This window comes from Gorilla gorilla, chromosome 18 (assembly GCF_029281585.2).
Source record: "Gorilla gorilla gorilla isolate KB3781 chromosome 18, NHGRI_mGorGor1-v2.1_pri, whole genome shotgun sequence".
NCBI classification, from domain to species: Eukaryota; Metazoa; Chordata; class Mammalia; order Primates; family Hominidae; genus Gorilla; species Gorilla gorilla.
The window spans coordinates 6,927,610-6,941,183 of NC_073242.2; the positions used below are offsets into that span (position 1 = coordinate 6,927,610).

The window sequence follows — 13,574 nt, forward strand, 5'->3', positions numbered from 1 at the left end:
ACAGTGCCTGGCCTAGACTTGAAAGTCTTAACACTGTAGATTTCACCAAATGTCACTTTGAAAACCAGGCACAGATAACTGGCCCCTTGAGTACAAAGGAATCTGTAAGAGCTAGTTAGGGAATGAAAGAAGTCCCAGAGACAGAGTCTAGTACCCATGAGACCTAAAACCAGGAGTAGTAAGGGTTCTTTGTCGAAGATTCAAATTTATTTTTCTCTGCAACAGTCACGAAGTCACCTGCAGCTGAGGATGAGAAAACACAGTAAGTCCTCACTTAACATCACTAATATGGTAAGTCCTCACTTAACATCATTGATAGGGTCTTGGAAACTGGGACTTAAAGGGAAAAGACATATAATGAAACTAATTTATTTTTGTCATCAACCTTATAACAAAATGTGCTTTCACTTAAGATAACAGTTTCCAACCTATCTAGGACATTGAGGACTTACAGTGTTAAGAAAGTAGAATCTGTACTGGTTTCAAAGGCGCTTACTTCTCTTCACTACTTACTTTTCACCAAAGCCCTAAAGTAGCAGTTTTTAGTCTTTTTGGTGGTTTTTAGAACTTGATGAAAGCTATGAACCCACTTACTAGAACATACAGATACAAACACACACACACACACACACACACACACACACACACACATCCAATTTTGCATACAGTATCAAAAGGTTTACAAAAATCTCCAAACCCATCCATGGATCCTCTGGAACTGCATTGGCCAGTATGGTAATACTTGGCAAGACTAACTCCATTTTAAGTGCTCATTGGCTACCATCACAGAAAGTTCTATTGGATAGCACTGCTCCAGACATGGAGGCAGCTTAAGAACCCTGGCCCTGGCCGGGTGCAGTGGCGCCTGTAATCCCAGCACTTTGGGAGGCCAAGGTGAGCGGATCACCTGAGGTCAGGAGTTCAAGACCAGCCTGGCCAACATGGCAAAACTCTGTCTCTACTAAAAATACAAAAATTAGCCGGGTGTGGTGGCATGGTGCCTATAATCCCAGCTACTCGGGAGGCTGAGGCATGAGAATCGCTTGAACCTGGGAGGCGGAGGTTGCAGTGAGCTGAGATCCCACCACTGCACTCCAGCCTGGGCGATAGAGCGAGACTCCATCTCGAAAAAACAACAAAAAACCCCTACAAATCTGCTGGCCTGTTAACACCACTCCTAGTCTAATACCAGCTAGTCTGTTTTCCACATACTGGCAGATCACAAAGAATTGGAGGAGGACTACTACCACCACTGATTTTGAATAACCCTGAAAGTTCATCTTTTTTTTTAATTAAATTATTATTACTATTTTTTGAGATGCAGTCTTGCTGTCGCCCAGGCTGGAGTGCAGTGGCACAATCTCAGTTCACTGCAACCTCTGCCTCCCAGGTTCAAGTGATTCTCCTGCCTTAGCCTCCCCAGTAGCTGGAAATACGGGCGTGCGCCACCATGCCCGGCTAATTTTTTTGTATTTTTAGTAGAGGCGAGGTTTCATCTTGTTAACCAGGAGATGATCTCGATCTCCTGACCTCGTGATCCGCCTATCTTGGCCTCCCAAAGTGCTGGGATTACAGGCGTGAGCCAGCGCACCTAGCCTAAATTCATCTACTTTTAAGTACCTATTAATAGAATAAAATCAAAAGGACCTTAGACAGAAAATGATTAATCCCTCATTCTCCCTATCTCAAGGTATGTGTAGTTCTGCAAACATTCCCATGCCACAGATTCTGCAATAATAATCTGAGTGGCTTTTCTTTTTTGAGATAAGGCCCACATTCAGGAACTTGCTGTGCATGCGTAACAGCTACTATTTATCGGATTCATACTATGTGCCAGGTACTGTTCTAAGCATCCTGTGTAGCTCAGCTCATTTCATCCTAACCCAGTGATATGAGGTGAGGTGCGCATAGTAGTCCCTCAAAACACATGAGGAAACTGAAGTTTGGGGTTTAGCGAGATTACATAATTTGCCTGAGATTACATAGTAAATGTCAGAGAAAAGTGGTTTTGAGGCTAGAGTCTTCTGCAATTGGTTATGAGTCTAGAATCTATGTCTCTTGAAATAGGAATGTCTAATGATCGTGCCATTGCACTTCAGCCTGGGCGACAGAGCAAGACCCTATCTCAAAAACAAAAGAACAGGAATGCCTAAAACCACCAGAATGGTCCTAGGGAGCAAACAAGGCTTTCCAAACTGGACCTTGAGTGCTATGGGGTCGCTGGCTCTGCATCTGCCACGACAGCCTGTGGATCTGCCATCTTCCCTGGAATAAAATTTTAAAAAAAGGCCAGGCGTGGTGGCTCACGCCTGTAATCCCAGCACAGTGGGAGGCTAAGGCGGGCAGATCACGCGAGGTGAGGCATTTGAGACCAGCCTGGCCAACATGGTGAAACCCCGTCTCTACTAAAAATACAAAAATTAGCCGGGCGTGGTGGTGGGCGCTTGTAATCCCGGCTACTCAAGAGGCTGAGGCAGGAGAATCGCTTGAACCCGGGAGGGGGAGGTTATGGCACTCCAGCCTGGGCAACAAGAGCGAAACTCCGTCTCGGAAAAAAAAAAAAAAAAGAAAAAAACTAAAATATCAGTACTCTTTTCACTTAGTCATCCCAAACCGACCTCCTTAATCCCATATTACCCTCTACTATCATGGTAGCCTCACCTTTGACGACAGACTAGCTGTGTGACCCAAGTAAATGACTTCAGTGCCACCACCTGTAGGAAGGGGCGGCTAATAGCATCTGCTTCATACAAACGTGTTTTCAGGATCGATCTGCATATAAACGCTCAATACACGGTAACTGATTGTCACATTCAATCCCAGGACGCTTCCATTTGCGGATCTCACGGCCCGGAGGACCTGGGCCGCCTCACAACTGGGCAGCCCCGCTCACCGACACAAAGCCCACAACCGCGCCCAATAGGGAATCGGCCCTGCGGCCCTCCTGCCACTCGCCCCCAACTATCACAGTCCACAGCGGAGCTGGAGGCAGATCCCGCCCTTGCAGGGCTGGGTAAGAGACTGAAACTTGGAGAATGAACTGCAGGCGCTGCACATCTCGGGCAGATTTAAAATTCGGTCTAAAATCGGAAGCAGGTGCCGCGAACCCGGACCCGAGCGCTCCTCTGGGACGTCCAGCCGCAGAAGCGAGCCCAAAGTCCAGCAGGGTTCTCCGCGGGACTCGGGGTTTCAGAATCGCCCGGCTCTTGGGCGCTCGCCCAGGGCGCACCGCGCAGTCGCGAGGCCGCGCCGCGGACTGCATCTCCCAGCAGGCCCCGCGCCGCAGGCCACGCGGCGCCACTGACTGGGCGGGAGGCTAGCTCCCTGGCCTCCCCGACATGCCGAGGAGCCCCTGGCTTCCGGAGCCGACGAGGCCGCAGGGGCCAATGGGACCATCTTCAGCCAGCCCAGAGTAGCCGCAGCGGGTGGGGCCTGGCTTGGGAAAGGATTCATCGGGGAAAGCTGATTAACAGCCAGCCCGGAGCAGCCGAAGCGGGTGGGGCTTGGCTTGGGCAAGGATTCATCCGGGGAAGCTGATTAACAATTCAGATTTCCGGGTCTCACCCCGACACTGACGCACTGGAGAGCGCGTGGCCCTGAGATCTGCGTTTTCCCAAGCGCTTCGGAGTAATTCTAACCCAGGTTGCCCGCCAGTCACAACGACCTCAGGCTTGTTTTCTTCGCTTGGATCCAGCTGCCCTGCCCCCAGTCACTCCCAGAATTTCAGGGCGCGCCCCGTGGCCCCGCCTCTCGTCTCCAATTGGTCCCTCGCTCGTCCCGTCCCCGCAGGCAAATCTTCCCTTCTCATTGGTACGTGGTGAGTGTGTGGAGAAACCTGACCTAATGGGCGCTGGAGTTCGCAAAACGTGACCCGGAAATTGGTCACGAGCAGGCGCCGTGGGCTTGTGGACGCCTAACTTGCGCGCTGAGATTTCCGGCGTGGGAGCAGAGGTCTGAATCTTGCGTGGGTCCTCTATAGGGTGAGAAGCGTGGCGCTTGGTTCCTGCCTCGGGGAAGTCCTGGCGCAGATGGGCCACGGGGCCGGCGTGGCGGCGCCTGGGACCGACTGAGGCCTAGGCACCGGAGCCGGCCGCGCCTGGGCTGGAGCGGGGCTCCTCGGCCTGGACTGGGAGCCTCCAGCCCCGGGCTCCTGCTGGCGCCGTCCAACCTTACATGGGTTCAGGGCGCCTTCGTAGGCGGGCACGGCTGGTTTCGGGCTAAGGCGCTCTGGAGACCTGACGATGGCGTCGGGCCCGGGCTGCCAGGAACGGGAAGGGCTCCTGATAGTGAAGCTGGAGGAAGACTGCGCCTGGAGCCAGGAGCTGCCGCCACCTGACCCAGGACCGAGCCCCGAGGCCTCCCACTTGCGCTTCAGACGGTTCCGCTTCCAAGAGGCAGCTGGTCCCCGGGAAGCCCTCAGCCGGCTCCAAGAGCTTTGCCATGGGTGGCTTCGGCCTGAGATGCGCACGAAGGAGCAGATCTTGGAGCTGCTGGTGCTAGAGCAGTTCCTGACCATCCTGCCCCAGGAGATCCAGAGCAGGGTGCAGGAGCTGCATCCGGAGAGCGGCGAAGAAGCGGTGACCCTTGTGGAGGATATGCAGAGAGAGCTTGGGAGACTGAGACAACAGGTGAGAGAGAGAGAGAGAGAGCTGTTTTATCTGTGGTTTGTTTAGCCCTGAGCACTGGGACATTGCGCCCCCGGTCGAATTCAAGTAAATTGCCCTGAGTAGACCTTACGTGGGGAAGAGGACTTGTGATTTAACCTGGAACACTCATCCTCCAGATTTTACCCCAAATGAACGAAAGCAATGAAGAGTGCCCTGTTTCCACGCGGAGGCAGTGTCCCTGCAACAGTTAGTGTTAGCCATGGAGTTAGATCGCCAGCGTTCAGATCCTCAATCTGCTAGTACTAGCTTTGTTACTTTGGCAAGTTACTTGATCTCTTTCGGCCTGTTTTCCTATTCGTAAAATGAGGATATTAACATACTTTCTAGGGCTTAGAGGGAGAGCAGCATGTAAAGTTGTGAACACTACTAGCTTATGAGTGCTTAGTACTTGTTACCTGTTGTTATGTTAGGGTCCACGGTCTGGTCTTCTCTGCAAAGCTGGGCCTCCGTTAATTGTGAACTTTGAAAGATAATTTGGCACCGAGGCCCTGAGGTCATTGGTCCCCAGGGCTACCCCAATGTAGCTTATCCTATAGTGAGGAATAGAAGCACCTAGAAAAGGTGGGGAGAGCAAAAGGGAGTGAGGTGTATCTTAAGAGCTGTGTGGGGAAGGTGTGCTCTGGGAGTGGGCCCTTTCCCTAACCCCTCCCCCTGCACACGGGATCGAAAAAACCTTTAGTGTAAACCATTTTTCTGTTACCTGGGCCCAAAGGGATCGCCCGAGGTTCTCTGTTGAAGGTTTGCTCTCAGTATCCTATACTAATTTCCCTTCCTCTTGGGCCCTGTTGTGATGATGAGTGATGTGGGTTGGTTCCCAGGTCACAAACCATGGGCGGGGAACAGAAGTGCTTTTGGAGGAGCCTTTGCCTCTGGAAACAGCACGAGAGTCACCGAGCTTCAAGCTGGAGCCAATGGAGACTGAGCGAAGCCCTGGCCCCAGGCTGCAGGAGCTGCTAGGCCCCAGCCCCCAAAGGGACCCCCAGGCTGTAAAGGAGAGGGGTGAGGCACAGTTATCTGGGCAGGTGGGAGGGAGGAGGGGCTTGGGGGTTGCCCCCGACACTAGCAGGATGTAGCACTGGTGCGAAGGAGAAGGAATTTCTGAAGTTCAGGTTCTCACCTGTGGAATGAAAGACCTGCAGTTGGTGGTGTGGGTTCTCCTGGGGCTGGGGGAAGGGAAGGGAGTCTCAGTAGAGCCCTTTTTTATGCAGAACAGAGGCGATTTAGAACCACTTGAATAATGCAGGGTTTGGAGTGCTACTCTTGATATTCCTTCCCTCTCACCCTGTCATTTTGGATATCAGCTTATTAGGCCTCTGTGCAGTTTAGCGTCATCCCCAAAAGCAGAGACTGGGTGTTGGGGAATGGATACTGTGTTTTAATAATCCTTGGGTTGCCGAGAGTTAGGAATGCCATTCTCATTATAATTTCTGTCACCTTCAGCATTATCTGCTCCCTGGCTTTCTCTTTTTCCTCCTGAAGGGAACGTGGAAGACAAGGAGATGACTGGGCCCCAGGTGATGTGGAAGTTTCCATTGTCTCCCCCCAGCACCCTTCCTCCCCTGAGTGTTGGGGGTGGGGGTTCTCCATGTGGAAGGTCCTTTGTCCCTTACCACAGCGTCTCCCCCACTGCTTTGTCTATTTCACACCTCACTTGTAGGCCTGATACCCTTCTTCCCCCCTGCCGTGTGCTTGGCATCCCTGGATTTTGCCCCTTTAACCCATGACTCTGCTTGAATTGTTCTCGGTGCATCGGGGCTAAAGGAGATCTTGTGCTGTTTCAGTTGCCTGAGAGCTTAGAGGACGTGGCAATGTACATCTCCCAGGAGGAGTGGGGGCGTCAGGATCCTAGTAAGAGGGCCCTCTCCAGGGACACGGTGCAGGAGAGTTATGAGAATGTGGACTCACTGGGTAAGGACTTCTTTTCCAGGGATGATGACTGCGCCATTTCTGACCAGGGTCCTGCCCGTTATTCATTCACCTCCTGGACACAGACTCTGAGTTTTGCCAAGAAGCCTCCACAGGAGACTTCCCTTTGTCTAAAGTCCCCTGTACGAGAGTCATGTATCTGCCAAGTGGCACAGTTGGCACAGGCAGCCCGGGACTGGAGTCCCAGCTGCCAGAGCCTAAGGCGAGTCTGAGCCATGTGCACTTCCTAGGGCAGAGCAAATCCAATGCAGTGACAACCTGCCAGCATCACATACATGCAGTATCCCAGGATGCTGGGGGGGCTCTAAATGGTTGATTCCTTGCAATTTTCAGATGCTTATTCTTATGAGCTCACCAGTGTTTCCTGTGTTCTGTTAGTGTTTCTAGGCTCGTCCCCAAAGACAAAAATTTCAGGGGTAGTAGGATCAACATTCCAGCCTATCATCTCTCACAGCCCATAAAAATTCAGAAAGTGGGGAGGGTCTTGTGGAAATTTGGAAACAATGTATAGCTCCAAAGTAGGCTAAATCATAAATTAAGATTCACCTATGTCTTGTACTGTACTCAGAGTTTTAAAATTATGCCTACGGAATATGACAGACGGACATATAGTTGGATTTAGGTGGAGGATATGCTCGTATTTATTGTACAATTCCCTCAACTTTTCTGTATGTATGAGAATTCTTTTAATAACAAGTTGGGGAAGTCTTAACATAAAACAAGACTGTGTGTACATTATGATTATACCTATGTTGAAACACACCAGTAGAAAGACTCACTGGCGTGGTGGTGGTAGTCCCAGTTACTCAGGAGGCTGAGGGGAGAATCACCTGAGCCCAGTAGGTCAAGGCTGCAGTGAGCTATGATGATGCCACTGCACCTCAACCAGGTGACAGAGTGAGACTCTGTTTCAAAACAAACAAGACACACCGCACATTGTTTCCATATATCAGGTTTGCCTAAAAAGTATCACAACTGTACATTTGTTGACACTAATTCTGCAAACGCAATCTCGCTCACTGCAACCTCTGCCTCCAGGGTTCAAGTGATTCTCCTGCCTCAGCCTCCGGAGTAGCTGGGATTACAGGCATGTGCCACCACACCCAGCTAATTTTTTGTATTTTTAGTAGAGACAGGATTTCTCCATGTTGGTCAGGCTCATCTTGAATTCCCGACCTCAGGTGATCCACCCGCCTCCCAAAGTGCTGGAATTACAGGCGTGAGCCACCACACCCGGCCTTTTTTTTTTTTTTTTTTTTGAAGTGAGTCTCACTCTGTTGCCCAGGCTGCTCTGGAACTTCTGGGCTCAAGCAGTCTTCCTGCCTCAGTCAGGAAGTGTGCCACTGTACCAGTTTCCATATTACTTTTCACTGCTGTGATGTCCAAAGTTGAACATGGCCCTTTTAGTGAGAGATGCTAAATAGGAGAAGATCAGATTACAGCTTGTTGGAATTAAACTTCTGTTGGAGTCCATGTTTGCTGGAGGTGGAGGTTTTTGTTTTTCTTTTTGGCACAGCATAGAAATGGCACTTGTGGGTTTTAATCTCATGGTCCTCTTAGAGCCCTGGGTCCTTTTCTGATTGTCTGTTATGTTATATTTTCTTTCCCTGGAGTTGTCCAGTCAAATTTAGTTCTATTTTGTATTTATATGTAGAGACAAGGCCCTTTTATGATATTAAATGGATTATTCAAGGAACTGACCATGTTCATTTTATAGTTATTTTAATTAGAGTAGTGTACATTCTCATTGCAAAAAAACATTCCAAGTACCATGAATATTTAAAAAAAAAAAAAAATTGGCCGGGCGCAGTGGCTCACACCTGTAATCTCAGCACTTTGGGAGGCCGAGGCAGGCAGATCACTTGAAGTCAGGAGTTCGAGACCAGCCTGGCCAACATGGTGAAACTCCATCTCTACTAAAAATACAAAAATTAGCCGGGTGTGGTGGTGCACGCCTGTAATCCCAGCTACTTGGGAGGCTGAGGCAGGAGAATCGCTTGAACCTAGGAGACAGAGGTTGCAGTGAGCGGAGATCGTGCCACTGCACTCCAGCCTGGGCGACACAGTGAGACTCTGTCTCAAAAAGAAAAAAAGTCTCCCTCCCCTAATTTCTTTCTCTAGAAGTATCCACTGGGAACAGTTTGTGTATATTCCAAGTAACTGCTGTCAGATTTATGGAGCATTCTGTATTTATCCACTGAGGGCAGGGAACAAGACTGTTTCCCTACCCTGGTAGAGGAAAGTGGCAGTACAGAAATCTGTTTCTTTCATTGTGAACAGAGTCTCACATTCCCAGTCAGGAGGTCCCAGGCACCCAGGTGGGACAAGGAGGAAAGCTATGGGATCCCAGTGTCCAGAGCTGCAAGGAGGGCCTGAGCCCCAGAGGCCCAGCTCCAGGTAAGGAATGAAGACAAGTGGCCTGCGCAGCAAGCAGCAAGGCTCTTGCAGTTAAGAGTGAGGCATTTTTTGGTTTTGTTTTGTTTTGAGATGGAGTGGCACTCTTGTTGCCCAGGCTGGAGTGCAACTGTGCGATCTCGGCTCACTGCAAGCTCTGCCTCCCGGGTTCAAGCGGTTCTCCTGCCTCAGCCTCCCGAGTAGCTGGGATTACAGGCATGCGCCACCACGCCCGGCTAATTTTTTGTATTTTTAGTAGAGTCGGGGTTTCTCCATATTGGTCAGGCTGGTCTCCCTGACCTCAGGTGATGCACCCACCTCGGCCTCCCAAAGTGCTGGGATTTACAAGTGTGAGCCACCGCCCCCAGCAGAGTAAGGCATTTGAGGATTTGGGTGCAGGGCCGGCCCAGCACAGCTGCTAGAGAGGTACATTACGTCCTTTGACCCTGCCATTCTCCATCCCAGTGAGGCAAGTGAGGAACCCAGGGTGCAGAGTTCAAGGAGGCCCTTATTCTTGAGCTTACTTGTCCCACCCTACTCTCAGCCCTGCTCCATCCCACCCATTCCTGAAGGGCAGAATCGAGAGGCTCAGATGGAAAGGAAAATTCTAAGACTGGTCTCGGCTCTGATTCCTTGACCAGTGGTCTGACCCTTTACCCTGATGCTTCTCCAGAGTGCTTTACCTTTAGGAGAGGATGGGATTCTGAGGGAGAAGCAGCCCTTCTGGGCTGCTGACCTAACAGGCAGCAGCAGACAGGTGGGATTTACTTTTCTCCAGCATAGAAATAATGTACGGGTTTGGTTTCTCTCTCTCTACCAGGAGAAGAGAAATTTGAGAACCTGGAAGGTGTTCCGTCTGTATCCTCTGAGAACATCCACCCTCAGGTGCTGCTTCCTGACCAGGCCCGAGGGGAGGTGCCCTGGAGTCCTGAGCTGGGAAGACCTCGTGACCGGCCGCAAGGGGATTGGGCGCCTCCCCCAGAGGGTGGAATGGAGCAGGCCTTGGCAGGAGCCTCAAGTGGCAGAGAACTGGGGCGACCGAAGGAACTGCAGCCAAAGAAACTCCATTTATGTCCCTTGTGTGGCAAAAATTTCTCTAACAACTCAAACCTAATTAGGCACCAGAGAATACATGCAGCTGAAAGACTGTGTATGGGTGTGGACTGCACTGAAATCTTTGGTGGGAACCCACGTTTCCTGTCACTACACAGAGCACACCTGGGAGAGGAGGCCCACAAGTGCCTTGAATGTGGGAAATGCTTCAGTCAGAACACCCATCTGACTCGCCACCAACGCACCCACACGGGTGAGAAGCCCTATCAGTGCAACATTTGCGGAAAATGTTTCTCCTGCAACTCCAACCTCCACAGGCACCAGAGAACGCACACCGGGGAGAAGCCCTACAAGTGCCCTGAGTGTGGGGAGATCTTTGCTCACAGTTCCAACCTCCTTCGGCACCAGAGAATTCACACTGGAGAGCGACCTTATAAGTGTCCCGAGTGTGGGAAAAGTTTCTCTCGGAGTTCACACCTCGTCATTCACGAAAGAACTCATGAGAGAGAGAGACTTTACCCCTTCTCTGAGTGTGGGGAAGCTGTGAGTGACAGCACCCCCTTTCTTACAAACCATGGAGCCCATAAGGCAGAGAAGAAGCTCTTCGAATGTTTGACTTGTGGGAAAAGCTTCCGGCAGGGCATGCACCTCACCAGACATCAGAGAACACACACAGGAGAGAAACCGTATAAATGTACCCTTTGTGGGGAAAACTTCTCTCATAGATCCAATTTAATCAGGCACCAGAGAATCCACACAGGAGAGAAACCCTATACCTGTCATGAGTGCGGAGACAGTTTCTCTCACAGCTCCAATCGGATTCGCCACCTGAGAACGCATACGGGAGAGAGACCCTATAAATGTTCTGAATGTGGAGAAAGCTTCTCTCGGAGTTCCCGTCTTATGAGTCATCAGAGAACTCACACAGGTTAGTAACAGTGGGGTTTCTCTTTGCCCCAGGTGAGGTGGCATATTCAGAGGAGCCTGTTGGCAAGAGCTGGTATTCCCTGCCCAGCCGACCAAATGACCTCTGCATTCTTCAGGTAATGGGGGCTCATTGTGAGGGAGGTGCAGAGGCAGCAGAGGATTGGCATAAAACTGAAAAGGAGTTCTGTCTGCATGAGAAAGGATGGCAAGTCTCTGAGGTGACCTCAGGGTGGAATTCTCTGTTAAGTCCACCCTGCCCCAGGGTGCTCCTACCCTCTTGGTCTTTTTAAAGCCAAGGTGCGATTTGGGCACGTGACTGTCCAGTTTACCTTAACAAGTTTGGGAATCCATGTGATGTTTTTGATACTTCTTCCTCATTTGGGACATTCAGTAGGAGCATTTGGGCTTCCGGGGCCCCTGAGACCAAAGAAGAGGGGCCAAGTGCCCTGGGAAATCAGCTGAAGGTCAACAAAAGACTGGTTGTGAGTTGCAGCTGTCCCAAAGGCCCCAGTTGGGAAGCCATGGGCAGTCCAGATCAAGCCACCACGTGCCCTACGATGGCCTAACAGGAGTGCCCATTGGCAGATCACACATGTAAATGTGACCTCAGACAAAAAGGAACCAGAGGCCCAAGGGCAATAATAAGGTGGAATTTGCAGGTCAGCCCAGGAATTGGCAGAGGAAGTAGGTGTCTGATAACACTTTGTGGAGAATGAGATTCCCCCCACCTGTGTGAGAAAAATAAACAGCTCTGGAGTCTTGTTCCTGACTCCAGAGGAACGAGAGCATTCCAGGAAAGAGAGATTCCCTGGAAAATTGAAAATGTGAATCCTAGGGGGAAATTGGGGATTGTGTCTTTCCCTGTTGAAAATGTTTGGATGGGAATAAATATCTTCAGGAAACATAAATGTCTGTGAGTCTTCAATGAAAGCCTCTGTCTAGACCCCCGAGTGTTGATCTGTCTCCCCTCTGCCTTGGTCAGAGGCCCTGCTTTCTCATAGACTTACTGGGTTGGTCAGGAAGATGCTGACAAAGGAGGCAGCAGACAGGCAGAGGCAGGTGAGGGCCTGGCAGCCTCCAGGCTGGGACTGCCGTGTGGTAACAAAGGGTCAAGCCAAATGGCTGCTGGGGTGATGCTGTCATAGGGTCTCTAGAAAGTATTCTTTCCTTCTGTGGTCTATAGCAGTAAAAATGTTTTCAATTCTTTGTTTAGAATGTTTACATTCTTATTCAGTAGCTGAGGAAGATCTGACTCTTAGAGAACAGGATATTTTGGTCTTGCAACTGATTTCCAGGGTGGAAGCTAAGATGGTCCCAATATAACTGAGTTATTGATTATTAATGGTAGGAAGATATAGGAGATGGCACAATTATTAAGGGAAAGCATTATATTTATTTTTTGGTAGAGATGGGGTCTCACTATTTGCCCAGGCTGGTCTTGAGTTCCCGAGCTCAAGCATTCTTCCCATCTTGGCCTTTCAAAGTGCTGGGATTACTAGCATTGCATTTTAGAATGGCATATCAGAAATAGGAATTCTAGTAGTGTGTATCTGTGGGAAACGGGGGAGTATTCTAAGAGTAGGAAATCGGATGCCAGGAAAACACCTCAGGATACAGCCCCGGAGGAAGCTATCCAGCTGTTCTTCAGGTGAAAAAGATGAAGAAACAGTCCTTTGGGAACAGGCTGATGGATACAGCAACTTGAAGTCATGGAAACAGCGCTCCATTGATCCTTCTCTCAGCCCTGCCTCAGTTTAGTATGAGTTTTTCTTTGGTCGTCTGAGCCAGTTTTTTAATATCTCACTATTTCTCATTTCTGTAACTTCCTCTTAATCAGCTTGTTCACAGGAGGAGGGCAGTGGTGGTGTGGGGGTTGAGGGCAGGGAAGTGGAGGGTTAGGATTAGAGAGATCAGAGTAGGATCAACAGTGGTAGGAGCAGGACCACACTCCAGTGGAGCAGTGCAGGGCCAGCCAGGCTGCTGATGTCATGAATTGGATGGAATGTAAAGCTGGTGTTCCTACAAAGCACTCTGGTTAAGATGGCAGTTTATGTGGACAGAGACTGGAAAGCGCCCCTTCCATCTACTCTCCCTCCCTTGGTAACATCACCCACACAGATCTTATGATGTGGTCCAACTGGTGCTGCTCATACTTGGAACACTGCAGCTTGAAGCTAGAAAATGACTCTCAGGTATTTGCCATAAAAAGGCATTCCATTGGAATGCTTCACTCAATCTTCAGTCTAGTTCCCCTTCTAGTAAACTTCACATGCTTAGCTGTTCTTGGCCTGTTTTAATGAGATGACATCACAGAAAATAACTACGTAAAGCAGCACTATGCCTGGCATGTAAGAAAGTACTCTATTTGTGCCAACTGTCGACAGATGATCCAAAAGATTTCCTTCTAAGCATCTAACACTGACTGAGGTCACTGAAGACCACACTGGCAGGAATTCCAGGGACTGATGACATCTCCTTCCCTTGTACTCACGTTTGAGAGAGTAGGTCTGATTCCGTTACTGCAGGCCCCCATGAGGTCTGATACGGTTTGGCTCTGTGTCCCCACGCAAATCTCATCTCTAATTGTTATCCCCCTGTGTCGAGGGA

At 50.0% G+C, this 13,574-nt stretch overlaps 1 protein-coding gene across 6 annotated transcripts; it reads left to right on the plus strand.

Moving 5' to 3' along the window:
- The first annotated feature begins 2,857 nt into the window (after window positions 1-2,857).
- On the plus strand, window positions 2,858-11,875 carry ZNF263 (zinc finger protein 263). 6 transcript variants are annotated; one of them, XM_004057076.5, is made up of 6 exons: window positions 2,859-4,628; window positions 5,486-5,666; window positions 6,108-6,181; window positions 6,449-6,575; window positions 8,874-8,990; window positions 9,808-11,875. In XM_004057076.5, exons 1-6 carry the CDS (start codon window positions 4,242-4,244, stop codon window positions 10,971-10,973), a joined length of 2,052 nt encoding a protein of 683 aa, XP_004057124.1. In that variant the 5' UTR covers window positions 2,859-4,241; the 3' UTR covers window positions 10,974-11,875. The 6 variants fall into 6 exon arrangements, with proteins under 6 accessions (XP_055221090.1, XP_063555522.1, XP_004057124.1 ...); XM_055365113.2 differs by having other exon boundaries at window positions 6,147-6,181; XM_055365115.2 differs by lacking the exon at window positions 8,874-8,990 and having other exon boundaries at window positions 2,858-4,628.
- Window positions 11,876-13,574: the final 1,699 nt, after the last annotated feature.